General features: G+C 33.3%; 4 protein-coding genes across 7 annotated transcripts in view; 2 read left to right on the top strand and 2 right to left on the bottom strand.

Moving 5' to 3' along the window:
* LOC100375865 (PH-interacting protein-like) overlaps window positions 1–4,793 on the bottom strand; it is a 34,589-nt gene extending 29,796 nt beyond the window's left edge. For 3 of the 4 annotated variants that reach the window (XM_085505677.1, XM_085505678.1, XM_006815907.3), the window contains exons 1-8: window positions 4,616–4,793; window positions 4,476–4,534; window positions 4,369–4,398; window positions 4,124–4,183; window positions 3,012–3,162; window positions 2,211–2,309; window positions 1,008–1,168; window positions 88–309 (exon numbers count right to left, since the gene is read on the bottom strand). In XM_085505677.1, coding sequence (XP_085361803.1) covers window positions 88–309; window positions 1,008–1,168; window positions 2,211–2,309; window positions 3,012–3,162; window positions 4,124–4,183; window positions 4,369–4,398; window positions 4,476–4,534; window positions 4,616–4,664 — 831 coding nt within the window. In that variant the 5' untranslated portion in view covers window positions 4,665–4,793. The remainder of the gene's footprint in view (window positions 1–87; window positions 310–1,007; window positions 1,169–2,210; window positions 2,310–3,011; window positions 3,163–4,123; window positions 4,184–4,368; window positions 4,399–4,475; window positions 4,535–4,615) is intronic. The other variant, XM_085505679.1, reaches the window with a different exon arrangement.
* A 244-nt stretch (window positions 4,794–5,037) lies between these two features.
* Window positions 5,038–18,152, top strand: LOC100375715 (dehydrodolichyl diphosphate synthase complex subunit DHDDS-like). The gene is made up of 7 exons (XM_002734304.4): window positions 5,038–5,189; window positions 10,566–10,755; window positions 12,482–12,741; window positions 13,402–13,503; window positions 13,896–14,010; window positions 14,553–14,660; window positions 17,117–18,152. Exons 1-7 carry the CDS (start codon window positions 5,062–5,064, stop codon window positions 17,321–17,323), a joined length of 1,110 nt encoding a protein of 369 aa, XP_002734350.2. The 5' UTR covers window positions 5,038–5,061; the 3' UTR covers window positions 17,324–18,152.
* Window positions 18,118–24,348, bottom strand: LOC102805574 (meiosis-specific protein MEI4-like). The gene is made up of 4 exons (XM_006815912.3): window positions 24,200–24,348; window positions 20,975–21,211; window positions 19,603–20,012; window positions 18,118–18,589 (listed from the first exon to the last, which is right to left on the bottom strand). The coding sequence occupies exons 1-4, from the start codon at window positions 24,228–24,230 to the stop codon at window positions 18,221–18,223; spliced, it is 1,047 nt and encodes a 348-aa protein (XP_006815975.3). The 5' UTR covers window positions 24,231–24,348; the 3' UTR covers window positions 18,118–18,220.
* The window catches only part of LOC100375571 (intermembrane lipid transfer protein VPS13A-like), a 100,525-nt gene continuing 99,012 nt past the window's right edge, over window positions 24,334–25,846 (top strand). The window contains exon 1 of the mRNA XM_085505588.1: window positions 24,334–24,468. The gene's annotated coding sequence lies outside the window, so the exon portion shown is untranslated. The remainder of the gene's footprint in view (window positions 24,469–25,846) is intronic.

The following is a 25,846-nucleotide window of genomic DNA, read 5'->3' on the forward strand; positions in this document are numbered from 1 at the left end:
TTTTAATTGTTGAAACCAGAGCTTCATCCACTTTCATCTATGACTTTGAGAGATCTTTAACAGTTGTGTAATGAGAATAAGACTTACTTGAAGAGCTGTTATCATGGCTGTATGTCCCAATAAGACAGCTACAGGTGCTGTGGTTCTTAGATCCCACACTCTTATAACTTTATCTGTACTACCAGCTGCTAATAATGTATTCTCATAATTTATTGCAATGTCAGCAATTTCTGATGCATGTCCACGTAATGTTGACAATAATCTTCCATCTCTGGCACACCATACTTTAACTAAGTGGTCATCAGCACCCTTATTTGAAAGAAGATGAAATTGTTATAGCTACACTTTTGAATAAGGTCAAAAAGATTATCACGTTCATTTATTTTAAAGCGGGAGGGTCGTCACATGCGCATGTGCGGGAATTGAGTCCCAAGCGATGATAACACACACTAAGAATGCAAAGACTCATGGGTAGACTATTGTTTGTAAACAATGACTTGCTATGGCCACCTGACGCATGCGTAGATGAGACTCTCCTGCTTTAAGTGTTATATTATTTTTGATTCATTCATATCATTTGGAATCCCATTAAGACCTATCTTATAACTGCATGTATATATTTTTTCCCTATATACATATACAACATTTTGAGATATTACAAAACATTTTAACCATATAAAGCAATGGCAAATGACAAAAAATTTATCATTTTTATGGGTATTTGCCACATTTTTTGGGCGAAAACTACGGTTGTACATTTTTTCCCCTGCTGCTTTGAGCATCAGCTTAAAATAAAACCATACGGTAAAGGCCAGGAAATTCTGTGATAAGTTTAAATGATGGCCAACTAATTCAAATCAGCATAGCAAGTAATGTCTTCAATAAAATATTGTGTGACGCTCATAGTGCATCTGATAAGAATTCATATGAATAGATGGATAGATTATACCATATAAGTACTAGTAAACACATATGCTATCATTGTCAGAGGTAAAATGAAAACTTACTGTAAGTATTCTAGTGCCTGTTCTGTCAAATAATACACAGTAGACTGCAGATAGATGTCCCAGTGTTCGACAATGCATAGCAACTTTATTATAAAATTTTCTGGGAACAAGATGGTCATGCCTTGCAATTCCTGAGAGCTCACGACCTTGTAAAACATGACCTGAAAGCAAATAGAGTAGACTAGTGTTTTTACACAGTAGTGAAAAGTGACTTCATTTTCAATAAATGTGTCCATTTAATGAAATTTACAAGTTAAAATAAAACTGAACAAACAGCCTATCGGATGAGATAGCTCAACTGTTAGCAATGCACATTTCAATTACGGTAGAAAATTAAAGATATCACAAAATGAACAAATCTGAGATCGGTTCACATAAAGTACCTGTATAATATGTATAATATCAAAGCCATCAAACTTGCAGTTTTCAACAAGCAGTCAAAAATATCACTTTTTACCAAAAATGACAAAAATAAAATTACAGAATTAAATACATCATCATGAAATAAACAAATCTAAGGTCTACTCAAGGTACATATACACCAAGTATCAAAGCAATCAGGCTTTTAGTTTTCAAGAAAAAGTCGAAAAAGTTGACACGAACGAGGAATAATGATAATCATATGATAAGCTCCGCTCGACAAAGTCGACAGTGGGGCTTAAAAAAATATTAATAAAATATTAAAACCAAATGAGTACCAAATAAGAATATAGCCATAGATATTGACTTTACAAACATAGACACAGCACAAGGTCAGTCAGCACTTGATATAAATAAATATATAACCATGAGTGTAACAATTTACAATCGAATACTAATCCATCTTACTGGCTTATTTATAAATGTCATGATATCATTCATTATACAAATTATAAAGAAAACTATTTAATTTAATTTTAAGAGTGGTTTTGAAAATAAAACCTGAGGATATCTACCCATGAATCAAACCCATACTGATTTCAATGCTACTTTCCAGACTAAAACAATCACGCAAAGTATCCTTCAAGAATTTGATAAATTATATCAATTTTTCAAAAATATTGAGCAAATATTGAAAATAGTCCAAGCTTATTTTGAATCATAAAATTAACATAATGAACATTTACTGATTCATGGCCTTGAAATGGAGATGACTAATACAAGAATGAGTCTAACATAACAGTGGTAAAAACTGGTTAATATGAATTCATTGTTTGTACTTACATACACTTGGAATAAAAGCCAAGTTAACTGGAGGACACAATGGGGCACCGGAGATAAGCGCTGAGTGAATTGATGCTGGCCACTCAGATTTCCGAATATCTATAAATTAAATTAAAATACAGCAGATGAAAAATCAAAATGTGATTAAAATACAGAAGATGAAAAATCAAAATGTGGGATATAAAATCTGGTCTGTCTCTAAAAGGTCTTCCAATTATAAGTACATATTTTTAGGTTTTTGATGTCACAAAAAATGAGAAAAAAATAAAAATGAAAGCTACCATTAAAAAATACCCAGAAATCCTTGAAACCCAGCAAGAGTGAAACGACTCCAAAAATTGATCAAAAATTTACAATTGGTTCTTGTGGCAGAAAGAAACGTTCCATCATATCAAAATTTTGTTTCTTGACCTATGCTAAAAAAATGACATTTGGTGTTACGACGGCTACACATGGTTGTCATAAAAAAAATAGGAAAATTCTAAATATTAGTTATGCATGTAATAATGTGTTTACATGGCATCCTTCGGAAAATGCACCAAAATGGACACTTTTTTGATTATAATACACATGTTTTCTTGGAAACACATCCTTCTTTCTCCATAAAAACTTTAAATATGAATGACGTTAACGTGAGTGAGCCCACAAGCTTAGAAACAAATTATTAAGCAGAAACTTTTTTTCTGGCCTCAAGAGTTAATTTTCTTTTCTATGAAAAATAAATTCAGTACACTTCAACAACAATAAGCAATACTAAATTTTAGCGAGAAATTGAAAATCTGAAGAACTTATGGTACATACCGTGCACTGTCCTCAGTAATGACTGTCTACCGACTCCAAGTAAGGATTGAACACCAGTAACATTGGGTTTGATTTCTTTATCTAAAATTGGACCAAGTCTTTGACAGATTTCTAGTAAATGTTCTTTGGCTACATGAGGATAACTATGTTCCTGTTCACAAATAAATATATAAGAAACATTTGTTACTGTAGATGCAAGCATATTAGGTTCTCTGACAATCTTATTTCTTTAATTCCACATCATTAATAAAATATAACTAATCAACAAATGAAACAATTTCATTTTCCAACATTCAATACTTCTATTTCTAAAATTTAGAATAACAGAAGGTATCCAGTTTTAGGATAATTTAGATGAAGTAAGATTTGATAATTTTACCAAATATACACACATTTACAATAATTGATATTTTACTTTTTGGATTATAAGACCTAATGCCACGCAGACCAACTGTAACTCATGGTGCATAAAAAAAAATCAAAATTACAATCTAGTTAAATTAACAAAAAGCGTAAAATGCATTAATATGCTTTAAGGGGAATTATTTTTTTTTTAAAGTAAAAAGGTAAATAAGTAGGATTAGAATGCATGAACATTGTATTTGAATACATATTTCATTAAGTTTTTTCTACATTCTTTCTAAGAGTCTGAGTTGACTAACAATAAACACAAGGTTATGTGAACAGAGCAGTGCCCTGCAACCTCATAAATAAAACATGAGCAGCATTACAATGAGTTGACCAATGAGAGCATCGCTAGTAGGTGACCTCGATGTAACCTACATTCTCCTTGTTCACGTGATAAGCGTGAGCCGGTTGGCCGATCTATCCAAGAGCTCATGACGTCACGACGTAATGTCATTCTATCTCTCGTATGCAAATTCAATCCAACAAACAGAATGTGTTTTCGACGGAATTTTTCCATATATTTTGTGTTTTTTCACACAAAAATAAAGACATTCGCCCCAAAACGATGAATTTTCCCGAAACAGTTCCATCCGGACTATCCAAAACCGTGGTTAGCAACAAAGTTCAAAATTTCCGGGATTTTCGGTGTTTTCGAGGGAAATTCAAACTTTTGCGCAAAGTTAAGAAAGTTTTGCGCTTCTTACCAAGTTTTCGAACGTTCTGCAATGCGAATTTCCCTGCCAATCTAGCCGCCCAGGCAGCAACTGTAAAATAAAATGATGTTATCAAACAAAGGGTAAAAATACGTTACAAAGGCTAATGTCATAAAAATTCACAATTTTCACTATAAAATAGATATTTTCATTGTTTTTCGTCAAAAACTATATTTTTGCGCTCTTATCGATGGGCTACACAACACACAGACGGAATAGGTGAAATCTCTACCTACCTGATGTCTCTCCAGTTCCTCTGTTAGAACCTGCAATTAAATTGAAAAATATCAGCGGCGAAACGACAGAAAGGAATCAACGAAAGCCATTATTGGACACTACTTACCTCCGACGTCTTCGTACACGGACCGCTGGCGAGAAATTTGGCGATAAGGAAGTACAATTCTGCCGAAAGAAGGGAGGAAAATTAGTTCAAAATGCAACGCAAAGCAATGGGTCACCCGACTCAAATGCCGCATAACTCACCAGATTCGAGTTGGGAGACCTTTTCGGTCTCCCGATCGCCTTCAGGCATCTTAGACGATGGTATTTCTATGAATAACTTTCGTTTTCCAAGCGAATTAGTGGTCTTCTTGACTCTAAACGTAGGCTATGTATCGATATATTTTGTCTCTATCCTCACGGACATTGAATTCGACACACGCATATTCGAAATAGGTCAGATGATCCCTTCCATAAATATCACTACGCAGGCAATAGTTCCTCATGTAAGGATGACGGAAGACAATATATTGTAACATTTTTGCCAGATATATTAGGATCAAGTTCCAATATACTGTAATGTAGCTGTACCATTAAATCTACAGTATATTACGTCAGTTTACATACACAAAAAACAAACGTTTTGCGTATTTATACAATGTTTTGCACCCAAACACTTTTCCGCCGGATTTGATGACGTCTTCGTACGCATGCGTATTTCAATTTACGCCCGTCTGCTTCATTGCGACGTTTCGGAATATTGTCGGTTTCTGGTGCATTTGAGACCTAAAACTTCATGTTTTTTATTTGGATGGTATCATCGTCACTTCGATTGCAGGTGAGTCGGTAAAAGTAGATACTTATTCTGGAGTTTCAGGTTTTTAGCACCAAACTAATTGGCGATAGTTGCCTTGCAAACGGCCTGGTGGTCGTTGCTTTCTTTTCACTCGATGTTCCCGTGTACTCGCCGCGACGTGCCACGTACGTACGATCCAGCGCTGTATCTCGTCACAGGCCGGGACTAAAGACCACTTCAGTCCCACATTATTACTTTTTTGAATTGTTAACGAAAATCTGTTTTATGAGTACTGTTTAACAGATTAATTTTATATTGCGAAAAGATGTTTGCACCCGTTAAAGTTTTTGAGGCTGTTCGGCCAGCTGATGTTATTGTGATGTTTCAGCTGTTTCATCATCTGCTCGACTCAACCATAAAACTTGATCTCGTGCTCAATATTTGTATCAAACAATATCAATGTACTGTATTTGTCATTATTATTTTTGTTAGTAGCCCTAAATGATTACATTGCCCTTGGGCGATTTGTCATGAGGTCAAGTTCTGTTTTGGCAGAACTTTACTGTCTTTACTCTTTACTCTTTAGCTCTTTATTTTCAGCTATTTTGCTTTTTTTTATTGTCGGTATTTATATTTCATCCGTCGTGTTGTAATCGCGGTTGTGACAGGGGCTAACTTGTTATGATTCTCAAAAAAAGAGTTGTGTGCAATATTGCTTTGAAATGAGTACGGTAAGTAGCGTGTGTGTGTGTGTGTCATATGGTCATATGAACTTGCCACCCAATGACATGTGGAGTCTTTTATGATACATGTATGTATGTTAATGATGATAATAAATTTAAACATCTATAGTAAAGGTTTCATAGTTTATATTAGCATACAGACACTGCACTCTGTTTGATCACATATGTTTTTTTTTTACTTTGTAAATAACTGTTGTATACTAGTATGCAGTGGCAAAATCAAATAGACTTGTCAACTCTGTCTCATTCACTGATTATTTGTCATATTGGACAGGTAGGTCATAAATTCAAAATATTTTTGCTAGAATTGTTCTGTTTTACTAAGTCTAGTTTTGATATTGTTCAACTGTGTGACATTGTAAATAAATTTACCATTCAGTAGCAATTTCCCATCAGTTTAGCGATTGTCGCATCTGATATTGTTCAATTGCATGGGATACATGTATGAAGCAATACCAATTTTTGTCTCGTCAGTTTGATAGTTAAATAATATCTGAGAGATAATTTGGATTTCATATTGTGGGAGGACATCATGAGTATAAGCTTTGATGAAACATTTTATTTGATTATTTTTTGAGGTGGCAACTTTTCTTTATTTTCTTGTTTGAGCAAAAATAAACAGATGAAAATATGATCATTTAGGCCTCTAAAAATACTACCAGTACATACATATATATGATACCAACAAAGAAAAAAAATGTTTGTTTAATTGTAATTGATTTTTAAATATAATATGTAGTTTAATAATTTGTACCTTGCCTGAATATTTAAATAGTACCTTGCCTAGAGTGAACTTGTAGTTGCTAGTACAATGACTTGTCATTTAAAAACTTCACTGACAATAATATATTACATTTGCTTATATATAATACAAAATTACACTATTTCTAAATTCTATATTTGTGCTTTTGAAATATATTTCTTTTGTGTGCAAATACATTATTTTTTGTAATGAAAACTACTAGTACTTTGATCACCCTTTAGTAAATTTGCTGCAGTGGAATAAAAAATGGATCTAACTTATTTGGTATGATTTCACACACCGCCTGCTGCTGCTATTTTGTCCCTTTCATTTTGGCTTTCCATGAAGGCTTTTGGTTAGCATGTTCGCTCAGCTTTAGAGAGATTGTGGGTTTGACTTCCATGGCTGCTATGTACTCAGCAGTGTGTGTACATGCTGCCCATGTGTCAGGCTTACAGCATCCAGGGTTGAAAGAATGGCATAGAGTTGGAGTAAGGCTGTTTATATTTGTTTGTGCTAGGTACTTTAAAAAAAAATCTCCTTAACCTCATTTCTAGAGCTGAATTAGGACAATATCCTCTCTTGATTGACATCAAAAAACAAATAGTAAAATATTGGATGCATATCATAGAATTACTAGATGGTAATCTTAACTAAACTGTAAACATGCATTCTGTGAACAGAAAAGGTTCTTAGTATCAAGTAGCTGGTTCAATAATCTTAAAACCATATTACAGGAAGCAATACTAGATTCTCTACTGAAAAGAAAATTATCAAAACACAGACAGCAACAATTTGCAACATTTGACAATCAAATGAATGTACAAAGCAATTATGTAAACAAGTGGAGAACTGCTATATCTAATGAAATGAAATCTGGAGTCTTATGGGCTGTGAGAATAGAAATATTTCTACTAAATTCTGGGTAAGCAACTATAGTTTAGCTATTGAAAAAGGCAGACACATAATTACAATAAATGGCAGACTCTATAAAAAATATAAATCGCAGAGATCTCAACTGTTACATAAAAATATATAGTTCCAACAGATGATAATTTTTTTTAAATTTTTTTTTACATTCACATAAAAATAATTTGGTTCATCAACTTTATTTTAGCTGTGACAAACACGAGAGATTAGATTTCTTTCTTTAATAATTTATATATACACTACAGCTGTTTTCAAAATATTGTCTTATTAACGAAAATAAAATGTTGTTACAAAGACTCAATGTAATCTATCTTTTTGAACAGAAAGAATAAAGTTATTCTTTATCACTCCAGAACTGCATTGAAAAATTAAACCTCTATTTACAGGGGTATGAATGGACAAAATAAATCACCCATAGGTACAATGTTTAATGGATGGGGGGGGGGGGGGGTATTAACCTTACGGTACTTCAAGTCCAAGTTGCATTTCCTGTCTGTATATCTCTACTTGTACTGAGAAAGTGTCAAGCGAGAAAACCTAATGTCTTTAAAAAATCTCTCATGGAAATCAGGTTGGTAAAAATGTCTAATGAACAGAAAAGCAATAACAAAAACAGGATTTTTAGCAATTTTTAAAGTATAAAATCTTGTTTTCACTCATTGCTTTCACTGTCAACAAATTGATTATTTAAATTTACTACTGTATATGGCTTGAATTATTGACTGGGTTTTATTTTCACTGACATCTAAATATGATCAACTAACACCCAGCAGAAATAAACCCAGTGAAAATTTATCTATTTAAGTATTGTATTTTTAGAGCTAAGAATTTAAGTACCGATAATTGTATTTCAAATTTATTGTAAAAATATTCTGCTGAGATGATCAGTGTTCTTCCCAGAAAAATGTCAGAGTATCAGCTAATTTGCATAACAATATAATAAGTTAGTTTCCTCTATTGTATTCATTGTTTACATTGGCTCTATTGTTTATTAAAAATGGTTGTGAACCCCTACTCTCTAAAGCTCTGAAGAGAACCCATATAATTTTCTGTCATCACTTACTGGTAATTATTTTTTTAATCAAATGCTGAATTATCATAGTTGAGTACATGTATTGATGTTACATGTATCGACTGTGACAATACTAAAATCTATAAGTTTGTATCTTTTTGATTTCTGCATTTATGTGAAAAATTATTGTTAATAATTTAGTTTCTTCTTGGTGGCATATTTAAAGATCCCTTTTTTTCGAAGTGTAACTTACACAACAGAAAATCCAAAAAGCAACACATACTGAAATTACAAAACAGTAATGTCTAAGCTTTATATTTTATTTACTAGCCTCTGATAAAAATGTTGTAGGCAACATGCACAATTGCTGACAAGTTCAAGGACCCTTACAACTATCTATATTGAACAAAAACTGATGAATTTTACTGACCACATACGAAATGTCCGCAGTTCAAATAAAATAATGTAAAATACTTTATTTTCGCTATTTTTGCTGAAGGAATGATTCAGTGAAAATAAAATCTGGTGAATATACCCTTTTCCTATATTTTGCATTCAACTTGTCGAAAATCAGAGAAAATAAATTCCATACAAAACACCCAAAAATCTTTTCAGCGAAAATTTATTCCAGCTAAAATAAAGTATTTTAAAGTACATTATTTTACATCTGACATCAAAGACAATAGTTTTCTTCCATCTTTAAAATTCTGTGCGTGTGTGTTTGAGAGTGTTATGGACACGTTTGAATGTCTTCCTATGCGTTAATCAATACGATCACTGTACTGTCTTCATGCATACTTTGCAATATTCTCATAATAACCTCATAGTATTTCATTGTTGGTGATAATTTCATCTATCAAAAACAAGATACCACCTGATAATATTCAGTATCTAATGCGGTCTCCATAGCTACCTGAAATAATGCCAATCTTGTAGGTATTCTATTATGTATGATATCATATGTCAAGTGGCATATGTATATATGGACTGTAAACTGTTTTAATTTTGAAATTTCACTAGTTAGTCAACATTTTCAGGGGATTCCCTGGAAAAAAAAACTGCAAGAGGAAGCACTGCAATTCAGCGACGCCTCCAAGTCTGGGAGATAGGGTTCTCCCTACCAGGGTGTGGAATTTTTGATAATTCTAAGTTAAAATGGAGCATTCTATAGCTTCCTATGGGGCCAAAATTACTATCAGACAGTTGCAGGTCACAGTTGAAGACTGTGGCCACATGTGATTCCTTGTCAATCAGAATGTTATGGTTGCCAGAGGATCTGCTCCCCAGGATAAGGGGGCGCATGGCCAATGCATGAGGACGCTGCGTCCCTGTTTCCTTGTTTAAAAAAAATCACTGATTTCTCCGAGGTTATATTGCTCAGGATGTCAGTGACTTTTGCAAAATTTTGTTTTCACAAATTCCATAAAATCCACAAATTGTGTAAAATTAAAGGCTAATTATCGTGAATGCCCAGGGTAATTTAATATATTTAGAGAGTTTTATCAAAGACTATAGTCTTTGGTTTTATACAATAAAGAATTAAATGGTTTAAAAATTGCAATCAATACACTCATTGATGTATTTATCTCGTAGCATTTTATTCTTTCTACAAACTAAAAGTGAAATTTTCAATAGTTAATCAATATTCCATTCTATATGATTGGTTTCTGGCATATAAAATATCACCCAGAAATATATAAAACTAAACAATATTTAATAACATTGCATTTCCTATAGACTGGCAAAAGTAAAACAAAACAAAAAAGTCCTACCTTTACCAGTCAAAGTTCCTTCTCCTGAAGTCTTTTTACTTTTCCAATTTTCTCTTCAGCTCAAACATTTTCAGTTGGTGAAATGAACCTGTGTTAATTGCAAACATGCTTTTGTTAATTTCTACTTTTGAAAACACCATACATAGGAAACATTGTTTGTACTTTTTGTGTGTGGGATACCTCGACTTACTGATTATCTTGATACATGTATTCTTGTAGGATGTCTTGGTTTCCTGAAGATGAGCATCGGTCAACAAACCGCTTCACAAAGTTCTGTGCTAATGTTTTGAAATGTGGAGCCATCCCAAAACATGTTGCTTTCATCATGGATGGAAATAGAAGGTTTGCAAGAAAAAGTTCTCTTGAAAGGCAAGAAGGACACATAAAAGGTTTTGAGAAACTTACTGAGGTGAGATTAAACCCATTTGATGTACTATAGAATACTTCATTTTAGCTGTAATCAATTTTTGCTGAAAAGTCTTTTTGACTCCTGTGTGAGTGTGAAGCACACAATGGGAGTCTTTGCAGTTACCCTATCTGTATGCGTGTCTGTTCGTTCCACTGATATCTCAAGAACTGTATGTTTGTTTTTAATGAAACTTGGTGCATAGATGCTCTGGGCTAATGCGCAGATTTGATTAGGTTTTGGTTGAAATCCATGCATATTAATTACCTAATTTGCATGATAATTAGCTAATTTTTAGCTATTCCATGACTGTTCCACTGATATCTAAAGAGCCATTCATTTAATTTTGATGAAACTTGTTACATAGATGCTCTGGACTAATGTATAGATTTGATTAGTTTTGGGTAAAAATTCATGCATATAATTAACCTAATTTGCATAATGATTAGTAAATTTTTCGTCTTTTCCACTGATATTTCAGGTACTAATCATCATTTCATTTGAATGAAACTTAAATAGATACATAGGACAACGCACAGACATGTACGTGAAATATTAATTACCTAATTTGCATGATTAATCAATTTTCAGCTTTTGATATTTGAAGTACTATTACTTCATTACTTTTCAATGCAACTTGGTACATAGATGCTCTAGAACAATTCAGAGACCTGATTAATTTTGGGTAAAAATGTGTTATTACTCAACTAATTTGCATAATTAGTTAATTTTTGGCTTTTACACTGATATCACAAGTGCTAATTATCCCATTTCAATGAATCCTTGGTACATAGATTTTCTAGGACAATGCACAGACCTGATTAGTTTTGGGTTAAAATCAGTGCATATTAATTCCCTAATTAGCCAATTTTCAGCTTTTACACTGATATCACTTGTATTAATTATTCTTTTTCAATGAAACTTGGTACATTGATGCTCTAGAACAATTCACATCCCTGCTCAGTTTGGGGTTAAAATCAGATCATATTAATTACCTAATTTGCATAATAATCCATAATTTGTTGGCACCCTGAAACAATATGCACATCATCATACACTACGCCTTGGTCACTATTACTGTCCTGTCTTCATGCATGCTTTGCGATATCCTCATAATGTTTCACTTCCATGACAACAATATCCCAGAAAGTGCAAGAATGTGTTACCCGGTATTTTTAATGTCACGATGTGATGTGCCAGGATGTGCAACCTTTAGGGAGGTCTTGCAACTGACCCATTGCAGTCAAAAATAAAAAAAAGTTTATTTTATTTCTGTCAACTTGAATATAAGATAAGATAAGATAATTCATTATTACAACCGTATAGAATGAATTACATATCTATTTTGATTTATGAAATGTAATAAAGGTGTTAAAATAAACATAACAAGTTAGATATCTAAAATCTACTACAATACAGTTACATGTAATAATGTAAAACATATCTATAACCCATTATGTGGTTTTCTGATATATTTTACTAAAGAGCATTGACTTTTAGAAACCAAAGTATATAAATAAGATTTCAAATTACAGTAAATTGCTTGCCAGTGACTTTAGCTAAAACCCTGTCTCCTATGACAAATACACATGCTAGAAAACCTCTACATGCAAGATTGGCGTTCTGTTTGTAATAATAGTATTAGGAATGAAAACAACTTGTCACACGAGTGTAGCTTTTAATGTTGTCAATCAATCACATTTTTGTATTGCTTTGATTTATTATTTAGACATTAGAATGGTGTTTAGACCTTGGCATTACAGAAGTTACTGTCTACGCATTCAGTATTGAAAATTTTAAAAGATCCAAAGAAGAAGTTTCTGGTTTGATGGAACTAGCAAGACAAAAGTTTGAGAAGTTACTCGAAGAGAAGAAAATGATACAGAAATATGGAGTATGCATACGGGTACTGGGTGATATTGATCTGCTGCCAAATGACGTAAAACGAGCGGTTGCAGAGGCTGTAAATTTTTCAAAACATAATAATAGGTAAGAACTATCACTATTATTGAATGTAAGGGTTTTTTTACCTGAAAAAGTGGGCAGCCTTATTTAATCCTTGTCAGACAAAGTATGAAACAAAGCCTTATAGTTCTGTCAGTCTAAAATCATTTCTCAGACTGGACTGATTTTGTTAAAAGTTGGTGAAAAGCAAGTCATAATATACATAGACATATGTATATCATTTAGTTATTTGCTTTAGTTGATCTATTGGTGGCCATTTTAGTCCCAAAAAACGAGCAGTCTGCGAAATAACCATTTAAAACTTAATTTTTCTATAAGGCATGCGGTGAACCCTTACACTGTAAATAAAGAAGTAATATGGGCATCGATCAACCATTGGGATTATCGCTTATCGACCAACCAACCAATGTGAATTGTGCTCTTCGCAGAGTGACATTGTGATTCTTTCGCAGAATGCAATAACCAACATCACGCACAATCGCGTCACAAAGTTAGTTTTTAGACCCCATTACATACCTCAGAATGATGAATTTTTCATCTAATGTTTCTCAAGTTTCTTTTGGCTGAATATTTATGTACATGTATTAAAGTGCATGTTCTACGAATAGATCAAATACTGTACATGATATATGGGTTCTCTATGTGCAAGTTCTGTAACATCCAGTTTTGTAATGTCTCCTACAGGGCTATTCTCAATGTATGTTTTGCATACACATCTAGACATGAAATAAGTAATGCAATAAAAGAAATGGCATTGGGAGTGGAAGAGGGCTTTCTCAGACCAAGGTAATCTCAATTATCTTTATAAATATATTTTTGATGCAGCTGTCCACCAATGTATAAATTTGATGCAATTGGATACCCATACTTGATTGGATGTGTATTAATGTCACCTTATAATTTTAATCTATCTAATCAGTCTGTGCCTTCCTGAGTCATCCACTGATGGATGGAAAATCAAGAAAAATGCACAGAAAACTGCAGTTTTGTAATGTTGTCTGAGATGAAGATAAATTTAAAGATGAAAATGAATATAGGAAATGACGAAATGTTTGCCTATTTTAAAACATTTAAATGTACATAAGAACATATTTGATTAACCAGTATCTTGTGGTATTCATATGACAGAATGATTTATTGGTTAAAGAATAATTCTTGAATCTATTGCTGAATTACAGTGATGTCTCTGAAGAACTTTTAGAGAAGTGTCTTTATACTGGAAAGTCTCCCAATCCTGAGTTGCTGATACGAACATCTGGTGAAGTGAGACTCAGTGATTTCCTGCTATGGCAAGTAAGTGTATATTTTTTTAAAACCTGGTACCTGTTTACTGGAGTAATATTGTCTGTGAGTGTTTGGGTACGAGAGACCATGCAAACAAGTATGCATATGTATAGATATTGTTAGTTTCCAAGACAGGTTTATAATTGTAAATACATGACAAAGCATACATATCTAGTTATACCATGGGAAACCTGATAAATGTGAAATCTTGGCTGCATGGCTAGTTTTATGACACGATTAGCCTGCACTTAATTTACATAAACACAAAGATCCATTTGCTCAACACAATTTGGGAAATAACTTGATTACATAAATTGTTGTTGAACTCACCAATTACCCAATAGTGAATATATAAATGGCTTTACCAAGAGTGAAATGAATAAACTCATGCTGTGTAGGAAATAGTATATCAGTGGAATGAAATTAATTTTTGGTTATTTTTTGGCTACGTATTTTTGAAAAATGTAGTCCTGGGACAAGAATTGATAACATGTGTGCCTTAGACTCTGGTCTATGTCATTTCAATACATTTTCTTTTGATTATTCAACAGACTACGTTCTCAGTATTATCTTTTGTAAAGGTTCTGTGGCCGGAATTTTCTGTGTGGCATTTATTTGCAGCAGTTTTACACTATCAAAGAAACTATGAACAGATACAGGTGGGTTTTAACTAGTGCAATTATTGAGTGATGTATCTAAGCAGGGTTGTAATATTAATTATTATGTTCTACTTCTAAGGCCAAATTTTTTTTATTCCTTGTTTCTATAGTTTTTATAAGTCAATTCTTTTGAGGAGGGCGGAAAAAAAATTAAATTAATTCTTTTTTCCCCATTAGATTTGCGTGATTCTCAAAGAATTGTAAGTGAGAAATTACACTGAAATAAAATTTTATTTTTATTTCATTTTCGTGATTCCCTTGCGAAACAAGGGATAATAAAAGTCTGGCCTAAATGTCCATTTAGGATTCTCAAAGAATTGTAAGTGAGAAATTACACTGAAATAAAATTTTATTTTTATTTCATTTTCGTGATTCCCTTGCGAAACAAGGGATAATAAAAGTCTGGCCTAAATGTCCATACTTGGTGGTAATTGTGTACAAGAAAAATTATATACAAGACTGTAAATGTATGTACACAATTTTAGAAACTACACACACTTTTGTCAGATAAAGGGAAAAAATGAAAGATATATTCATATAGATATTATGACAATTTTAAAATAAAAATAAAAAGTCAAGCATGTGTATCAATTTTAGAAAACAAATTGACTCAATGTTTTTTACCTTGCCCGTACCATCAAAGATGGAAGGGAAAGGTATATTAAGGGAAAAATTTCTGTCCGGCGTTGTCGTCGTTGTCGTCTGTCGTTAATAATGTTATTGTGTGCACAATAACTTTACTAATTCTATTTCAAACTTTATCAAACTTGGTCACCTTATTCATGAATATAAAGTCTTCCCTGGGTATGAAGAACAGATGTCCTGTATGAAAATATCAGGCAAAAATTGAGAAAATCTGATAAAATATTTTCTACTTGACTGATCACTCCTGATACACATTCAAAGGTCACTGATCCCAGTGTGAATGTGCATTGCTGTACGTGTTCAATGAAGCAAATCCTTTATCTTGTAATAATATCCTTGGTAATGTATATATATGCTAGACTGGATTTCAATGCAAACTCATGGAGAGAGTTGTTGCACAGTCTGATACACATTTGCAAATCTACCAATAAAATCTTAACAGAAAACAAGATGTCAGAAAATCAATATAAGCACTCCTATGAACTGGGTGCCAAACTTTGATCAAGATCTGAAGCTAATAGAAAATCTGTTTAGTTCAAAGTTATCAAATCAAAAACAATACATAAAAAATACATAAAAAGCAAAACATTTCATCCACATTTTAAAAAGAAAATTGTTCTAAAATATATGTATTCTGTATTTGACAAACAGTTCATTCGACAAATGAAAACTCGCAGGAATTTTTTTTTTTTTTTTTTTTACTTTTCATATAATACAGTAGTCACACAATGAGGCAGTTCATAATTGTCTCAGTGAATCATTAATTTTTGACAGACACCTGTACAAAATACTTGGACAAAAGCCAGCTAAGATTTTCTGTTATCTTGCATGTTTTATGAATCTATTCACGTCTAAATGCAGCACTTTTTTTTTTGCAATGAGGCATTTGTTTTTATACTAAAATATCTGAATTACTTTGAATAAAGCTGGAAATTATGTCCCTTAAAATAATTAAACAAATAAGGCACAAATGTTTTTGTAAGATATTTACATCTTTAAAAGACATTCGGTAGACTGATTCCCCACTGTTAGTTCAACCCCAAAACTTGTTTGTATTCAAAATTAATTATGACAATGTATATTTATATTGAAACAAATATGTTAAAGGAATTGTATTATATAACAAAGGGCAAGGTCACCAGAGTTCAACTATGTTTTTTTCCTGGGATGCCTCACAAGGGGTTTACGTTTCAAGATTTTGTCAGTATCCCTTCTCCATGTGATATTTTATGCTGTGATTGCTTAGATACCACACCTCAATGCCCTCTAAAATAATTCAGTCAGAGACAAGAACTTGGTGACTCAGAGTAAACCAAATTGTATAACTCAGACACTTGATTTGTGTTGATGACATTCAATTGTCTGAATATGCAATAGTTCCCTGGTAGGCAATTGTGACATTTGTATTCATAAAAAAAATGAGAGAATTTCCTGTATTGATCATTGAGGGCATGATTCTAGGTATTACGAGTGGTAACTCATCTGTTTCATCAAGCATTCCTGTGAACGTCATTGGGCATCATTTGTAGCAAAACAGGCGCTATGTTATTATTATCATTACCAGTACAGGTACATTTAATAGACGCAAATTTAACTATGACATTCCATGACAATGCAGCCCAGGATTTTTGGAGTGCTGGATTCACAGCAGTAGCTGCTATTTCCATCAGTCGATTACGTCACAACCAAGATGTTGTTATCAAGAGTTGAAGCATAGCATTGTTTGTAATACATGTAAGTTTGATTCTGGTTTGATGTGCATTCACTTAAGCTGAAAATATATTAATGGCTGTATGTAATTTTGTACACAGAAAACAAAGCAACAAAATCAAGAAACAGTTGAAGAAAGACAGCGAGAGTCTGATCATCAGTGTGTGTTGGAGGACTACAAGAACTGTAGTGACTTGGAAAGCAAAATTCAGCTATATGCTAAGCAAAGAGAACAGCGAATTCAGACATTCCTAAATCATTTAGATGAAAAACATAGTAAATATTTAGATTCTATATTGGGTGTATGAATGACATTCACTCCTAAGACTAATATATAAAGGTAAACAGTGTCAAAAATAGGAATAGGTGCCTCACATTTCAACAAACAATTCAAATGTCTTGAGTATTCATTCCATGATCCTCAGACAGCTAAAATCAAAATTTGAAAAATATTCACAAAAACTGTTTCATATCATAAATGAACTGATATGAAATAGGACCAACTACATGGCAGTATAAATGTGATCTGGCTTGGAGAATAATAATCCATGAATATATAAAAAGCATATGTTGTTTAATAGTAAGTAAATATGAAACCCAGTAAATGCAGAGGTACATGTACATTTTGTAGTATAGGGTACACACAACTGCTTTGAAGGAATAGAAGAATTGATGGATATCTTGGTCAAGAATCTGGAGCATTCCACCCATGATACTTCCACCCACTCCACTAACTTTTTCTGGCAAAATGGAATCATGTCAATTATTTATGTCCGACATTTCTCATTTCTCAGCTTACATGAAGACGTGATTCTATTTACAGAACTCTGGGAAGCAAATCTGAAGATGATCAGCATCTTGTGTATTATCTAAACCAGTGTTTGCACTGGAAAGTAGAAAGCCCAAATTGAAATAAACATGATAGCATGGAGGCTTCTCAATATATCCGATTCTGATTTAGGAAAACAAATTGAGTTGAATCTCAAATAGTTGTAAATTTACTGTGAATGTCAGTGTATTTCACTCTGAAGGCAGACTGTCCGTCATGATGGTATGAGAAATTTATTTTAAAAAATAATTTGATAAAATATGAAGTGCAATCTTTTTTGAAAATAAATGAAACTTTAATCTTTGAAAGTCTGTTGTTATTTGGGCATGATAGTTGTGGTTAGTAGTTCATAGCTGTAATATTGCGACATTTGATGTTATTGTAAGTTCTGTAATATAGCTGTGATCTTCCAAACGTAATGTGAATACAATGGAAACACGTGAGAGATGTGTAACAGACAATCGTCTAACTGTTGCTGTATATCTCTTGTCAATGAATCTGGCCAGGATTGTAACAATTTTCTATTCTTTATAACACCTGTTAGAATGTCTTCAAGTATCAGAAACAAGTAGTAAGAGTTTTCAAAATGTAATGGATCCCAGTCTGTGTTCTCCTCAAGTGATTTCCTTAATTGTCCTGAATACTTTGTGATTCCATCAACCACTGTTTTTACAATACTGTGTTGTATGATACGATTCTGTGCCAGGACCATCCCCATATTTGATAGCTCACTCTGGTAAGATGTCTGAAAATGATAAGATTAGTGAAGCATATCAAAACTTAGAATAGAAATAGAAAGGATATTTTTTTAGATGGCTATTAGAAGATTTTAGCCCATGCAACTGGCAAGGTTTTTAATCACTTCCTGGTCCACTCAATCCTCCAAGTGTATTAAAAGTTGTTTAATTCATTCAAAAATGTTTTAAATATTCAAATGATTAGATTACTATCAAACTTGTATATACACATGATTAATCTGTATGCATAAATGACATTCCCTGTACATATACAGGGCAAGCAGAATACTACCGGTAAACGAATTTGATTTGCACTCTCACAGGCAAGCAGGCAGACGGACACAACTCGATTATGCATGGACATGTGGTTTAATGGTCATATTATTTGTCAAATGTCTTTATCATTGCACTTGTGGCATGTCAGTATAATTCCAATTAACCATTGAAATCTGTTGAATGGTATATGAGAAACAAGTGAAAATGCTTAAAATTGGCTAATTAATATGCCAGTTAGGTGATTGATATTCAAAGTTGCAACCAATAACTAATTAGATCTGCACATTGTCCGAGACCATCTTTGTATTAAGTTTCATTGAAATTTGCTAAACAGTTCTTGTGAAAAAAGCGAAAATCCTTAATATTGGTTAATTAATATGCAAAAATTTCAACCGAAAACTAAAGGTTAGAGCATGATCCCAGAACATCTATGTAACAAGTTGCATTAAAATCTGATAGTTTGTTCTTGAGATATCAGTGGAACAGACATACACATGCACAGACACACTAACCTCAAAGACATTCTGTGCTTGGCACACAGGAGTCAACAACAATAAATTAAAAACCTGATATTCAGATTTTCTCAAATTGTATTACTGGTAAGTCCCTTCAACAATTAGAGAGAACACATGAATAGACGTTTCCAAAACAATCTTTTTTGTTATCAATATTAATTCTTTCACTCACAGAACACAAAATGATTTACTGGTAGATGCAGTTACCGGTAGTTTTACTGAATAAATACCTGATTAAGCTGACTGTTATAAATGATAAAATTCAGGATATCTTGCATCAACTCCATACACTGTTGTTGAATCTCTGGTTTAAATTTCTCCACAACAGGACATTCTAATATCTCCATTATCTTCTCAACTGCCAATTTTAATTTACTTGTTGGAAGGTCACAGCCCATATCTTTTACTAATTTACATATGTTTCTAATGCAATGTATTATGGTGTCTTTTGCTGTGAGAGAGACATCACAGGAATCTAACAGAGGTAAATCCTTGATACAAGATTGCAAAGTCAACACATGTTGAAGGAACTGTGTATGATGTTTTACTACCTCACTTCTTGTATGTGACGAGTTATCTGCTGAGCATGGTGGAGTAGGAAACACTGATGCACTGCTTTGGTGGGCAATTTCTTCTGAATCTGAATGGAATTAATGTTAAAGTTAATATTAATACTTCATCAGAGCTGGTCTATCCAAGCCATCAGAATGCACGCCCAGATTTAGGTGCATGAAACACCAGTATACCATCGGGACCAAGGGGTCAACCCCTACCCCTTGGTGAGCTTGCCACAGACTTGACGAGAAGGCCACTGGTTGAAAATCATTCCCCACTGAATATAACTTGAATAAGATATACAGGTTAATTGTGCTGACTGATGTCAGAATAGTGTGTGCATGGTCACATAGTCCAGGAATTTGCACATAAAAAAGTGGCATTCAATGTTGGGAACTCACCTGACACAAAAATATAATTGTTATCTCTTACTCTCGCCAGATGACCATAGCGTGTCATTGGGACTCAAGCAATGACAACAATACACGCTAAAAATGCAAAGGCTCAATGACACACTATGGCTATCTGGCGCATGTGCAGGTGACGACTCCCCCGCTTTAATATATGCAGAAAACTGATTTATAATATTGCACATTTTTATGAATCAAAAAGTGAATTTACTGTTTGTTAAAAACCTGTATCTGCATTTGTTTCAAAATACATCAGCACTCGCTCAATTTTCCCTAATTTCAGTTGTAAAACTACTGGTATGTCATTAAAATTGACATGTTCAAGGGAAGTCACATTCATACACTTTCCTGTGTTTAGATTTAGACACAAAAGCTAGATAGTAATGTTCGCACAATGCAAACAATGTTTTGTTTCCTTTTCAAGTTGTTAAATTATTACTATAAACATAACAAAGATGAATAATAATAACATTATGACATGAGTACAGGAATGCATCTATCTCTGCTAGTGTCACATGATACAGTCACTACTGCTATGGAGGATACTTTGCAGTGTCCTCATAATAACTTCACGGTATGCACTTAGGCAGTCCAGGATCGCATTGCCTACGTGCATAAATGGACTGGAACTACTCACCTTTTCCACTTTCCTTATCATTACAACCTAACTTTGTTTTCACTAATTCTTGTCTTGTTTGTAATAATTCCATTTCCATTCTCTGAGCTTTTTTCTTCCAACTTTCATTGTTGTTTTTCATTTGCTGTGAAAGCTGCTGTGTGTATTGTTGTGCAGTCATGTCTGATGGTTTCATTCGGATTATTGCAATGGCTGTAGCTATTTTCAGTTTCAGTATACTAGACTCATCAATCACATCTGCATTAAGAAGACATCAATCATTGCAATATTTACATAAACATATATCATGTTATCTTGGAGCCATTATGTTTAAAGGTTACTAGTTTTTCAAGTCGACTGTTAATAGGTAAAGATCTAGTTTGAATGTTTCTTTTGGCTCATTTTGGATTTAAATTATTATTAACATTCTAATACTAATAATCGTACCCCTCAAAGAATATGAGTTTCATTTTTTCATATTTGTTCATTGTTCGTTTAATGAAAGGATTACTATATCTGATGTCTAATATGTTGATCAATTTATCATTGAGTCCAATTATTATTTGTATGCTGTCATACCAGTTACCTGCTTAACCTTTTAAACGACAACTTTTGTCATATTTCAAAACCCACATCAAGTCAATTTAGATAATTTAATTTCATTATTTCAATTAGTTGTGAATTTGTATTTCCAGGAGAATTTTGGATTTCCTTAAAGCTTGCTGGTCATATAGTTGCATTGATTTGAAGATAAAATAATTATAAGGAAACAGATTTTTACTTTACCCTGGAGTTTAATCGCAAATGCTGCCACACAGTGTGCAGTGATTCATTAGCAAGAACTAGTTATTTGCTGTAGTTATTATAATTAAATTTACGTGTGTATTCCTTGTGATAAAACAACTTACGGACAATCTTGTATTAGCAGTGCTGATCAATGAGTGACATTTTTTGTAGGTTGGCACAAATGTAAACAAAAGACGTCACAGAGTGAATGCTGATTCTGAATTTCGCCCTCAAACATGTATGTATGATTAGCATTAGTCTATGCATAGTTGATTTTCACAGAATATTTCATTGTTTGAAATTCCTCTTGGTGAATGCAACACAATTTATTGCAGACAAGTCTAAATGAAATTCATCATTGGTGACTGGAAAGGGTTCAAAGAAGCCCAGCTAATATGTTATTAAACCAGGCAGGGTCTGATTAGTCTGCGATCATGTGACAGATGATGAATCATGCTCACAGAGTCTGTCTACCGGTATATAGAATTCACATGAAATAATGGCTATTAGTGCTGTCACTCATATCTCAGCACAGACCTTAGAAAAGGTCTATGATCTGAGACAATGATGGAAACTGAATCTAAATGACAGAAAGCATGTGATTACACAAACACGTATGTATTTTAAGAGATATGTGTAAACTTTGAGAACATGTTTGGTTGGCCAATCTATAAAACAAAGTGATGTCCATTAAAGCAGGTGCAAAATAGTTGCATACACCCAAACCCCCGCAACTGGTAGATAACTATCCAAGGGGATTTGCAACCTTTCCTGAAAACCTGGGTAACTGATTATCAAAACATCAGATGTGGTATGGCTTTGATGTGTGGTTGCATGGGACAGAGGAGTTGGACTATTCTATTGCTTTTGTAGGTACACATTGCTGTCTTGAAAGATACAACTTTTTTGTTGAATGGTAGTTTATTGATATTTGATTTTTCAGCCCATGTATGTTTGAGATATTGCTCCAAATCATTTGTTAAAAACAAAATGGCTGCCAGTTAGTCATTTTGAATTCAATATTCAAAACAAAATGACATGCACCAAGTTCCCACAATCTCCAATATATGTACCTAGTTTGAACAATATCCGTTCATACACAACAGAGATCTGATTTTGAAATGTCAGAAATGCTTGATTTTGATGAGCGAATCTGTGAAGAAGTGCTTAGCATTCATCTTCCATTGTTTTGAAATTAATCTGAACTATAAACCTCACATAGAACTGGTCATCACGCATTATCACCCATACACAGTTATCTTTGTTTGATTTCAGGGGACAGTGCTTTGCCTTAATAGTGCTTTGATCTTAGTTATACCGGTAAATCAGTTTGTGTCAAATATATATACTATTTTTGGCATTAGTGTAGGATAGGGGTGCTTAATAGTTTTGCCATAAGAATGTCATTTTTAATTTCATACCAGTAATTTAGATGCAAGTGTGATATTTAAAAAAATGTACATTTCTAGTAGCCTAAGTGGCGCAGCGTCATACTGCTGCTTACCAGTGCCAACCAGTGTATGGGCTTGCTACTAAGGTTTTTAACATGCTTAATATGCTAATTTGCCCAGCAACGAATAATAACTTTCCATATGCTAGATAGGTGATTTTCCTTTCACTGCAAGACCTAATGTATTTTGTGAAAGACGTGGATACATGGACGTATTGCCACATTGGACATGATATTGGTTTTATGAAGCGACAACGAGCGAGAGTCTTGTACCAGCTCTCAGGGGCCCGACGTTCTATTCACGTGGTTGGCTGCTGAAGACGTATATGGGCTATTGGAAAATGTCAACCAATTACATATACCAATAAATCATGTATTTATGACAAAGTATGACCACTTCTATTCATCATGATACCAGCCTTCAAGTTATGTCAATCTGTATACGCGTGGGGCGCCCTCAAATAACAGAATTCGCTGATTCCCGGCGTCAATTGTGAATAGCACTTGTGACACTTGGTTTCTATCTGGATTTCAGTATTTACTGAGGGTAGATCCTAAAAAGCAGAAGTCCGGAATTCTGACCAGAAACGCATGCAAAACAAAAGCTTAGATTAGAATGAATGAATGAACAGACCACAAATGATCTGTATTTGAACTTGACCTGAGCCCGATTTGTAAAGTAATAAATTGATTAGTGTTTTGCCACTTCTCGCATCAGTTATTTTGAAATTTGACTTGACAACTGCAAATTTTACCTAAAAGTTAGTTAGTAAAGCAATTTTTCATAGAGTGTGCTACATAATTTTCTCAACGCTCCTGCAAGTAACAAACTGTTCGGAGCTATATCTAAAGGGATCGTTGGGGCGCTCTATATTTGACAACACCACATGACCGAATTCTGGCCAGAATTCCGGCAAATAGGATTTGTGCATCTTTGGTGGTCTGCTATCGTGTACACATAGACCCGGGACAAGTCATAAAAAACAACAAAGTTAACTGTAACTTTTTACCTTGGCTTGCTAAAGATGGATTTTTCTCCATAACAGGTTTACAGGAACATTTGATTGAGTCGCATTTGCTAAAGTTTTCTCAGATCTCAGAAATAGTACGTCAACGAGCGCCACCATTATCTTGGACCTCATTGACGTCTCGATGCATAGTCTCGCATTTTGCGGGATATCGTGAGAGTGCTTTTGCACAACATGGCGGTCTCTGTGAATGTCTGATTTCTATTGAATTTCATTATTTTGGGGATTTCTGCAAATAACTGCATATAGAAGTAAGTCATTTCTGGTTGTCACTAGAACTTATATTTCTGCAACATTTATCAAAGCCACAGCTCAGTGAGCTTAAGAAAAGACCCTTTTTTTGTGCACGCAAGTAGGAGGGGCACTTGTTTTACACTGTGCTGAGTGAACGGCGCCTCACTGTAATCGGAAGGAGTAATGACTGTTTGGCCTCTCATATTTCAGATCGCTCGCAAATCTCGTTTTTTGTTTTCAGTTACGCAGGCATGTTTACGGTCCAACATCCAATATGTCTTCATTCATTAATTTCGATTCACTTGTGATCGGGAATTGTTTACTAATCAAGAAACACGCAATGTAAATAAATAACGGGAGACGTCAAATAATGTGTCCGTCAAAAGAAACGTTCTGTGTGAAATGCTTCGTTACCGAAATATTACAGAGAAATGTTTTCTGTATATCCGATACCAATATATTTTCAATATTTGCGTTAAAAACAATCAAGGGCATTTTTTTTTATTTCGATTGAATATAATTATTATTTTCTGTTTATTACTGACTTGTTAGTCACAATTTAATTTGATGGTAGTTCGTATCTGTGAAATCTTATTTCTCTTCCACTGTTAATGATAAATAAGTTACATAAGGTCTCAAATAAAATAAAATGACATAATTAAATTCTTTGTCACTGACCATTCTCTTTGCTATTATCTAAAAACGTGTGACAACTATTTGGCAATATTCACAATTTTTAAAATAAAATATTATTTAAGTTTTTTAAAATTTAGAGTCATCAATAATGATAATACTGTATGTTTTTTAAGACTTAAGGATTTAAGAACCTTTAAAAGTTAGAATTACACCATATGCCACTTTAAATTGCACATAATTGTAACTGCAATGTAGTATCATTTATTCCTATTATCTGCAGGTCCTTGAACTTAACAAACATAGAGACATGATTTATAGCATGTTTAACTGTGTACATTTCAAAAGTGTTGTCCATGAATTACATATAGTACAAAATTACTATAAATGTAATATAAATTAATAACAATAATTTGTTTTCATTTTCAGTTCTGATTTTCTTTATATTATTAGTTCGGTTTCATAAAATAATTTTTAAAACAAAAGTATAAATATTATATCCTGTCAAAAAATCCATGTATCATTTTCAGCTGGTGAAAATCATCTCTGGGTGGATCAAAGCATTGTAGTAAGATTATAGTGTGTATTTACACTCTGACACTTAAACATTCTTCCTAGTACAGTGACGTATGTAAATTAACATGTGCTGCTTCTCTGTAATAAAATTGACATTTGAAGAGACATAAATGGTTATGGATACATGACGCTCCCTGGTCTATAATAATAATAAAAACAATAATAATAATAATAAACAAACGCTTT

Source organism: Saccoglossus kowalevskii, chromosome 11 (genome assembly GCF_978046115.1).
Source record: "Saccoglossus kowalevskii chromosome 11, keSacKowa6.1, whole genome shotgun sequence".
NCBI classification, from domain to species: Eukaryota; Metazoa; Hemichordata; class Enteropneusta; family Harrimaniidae; genus Saccoglossus; species Saccoglossus kowalevskii.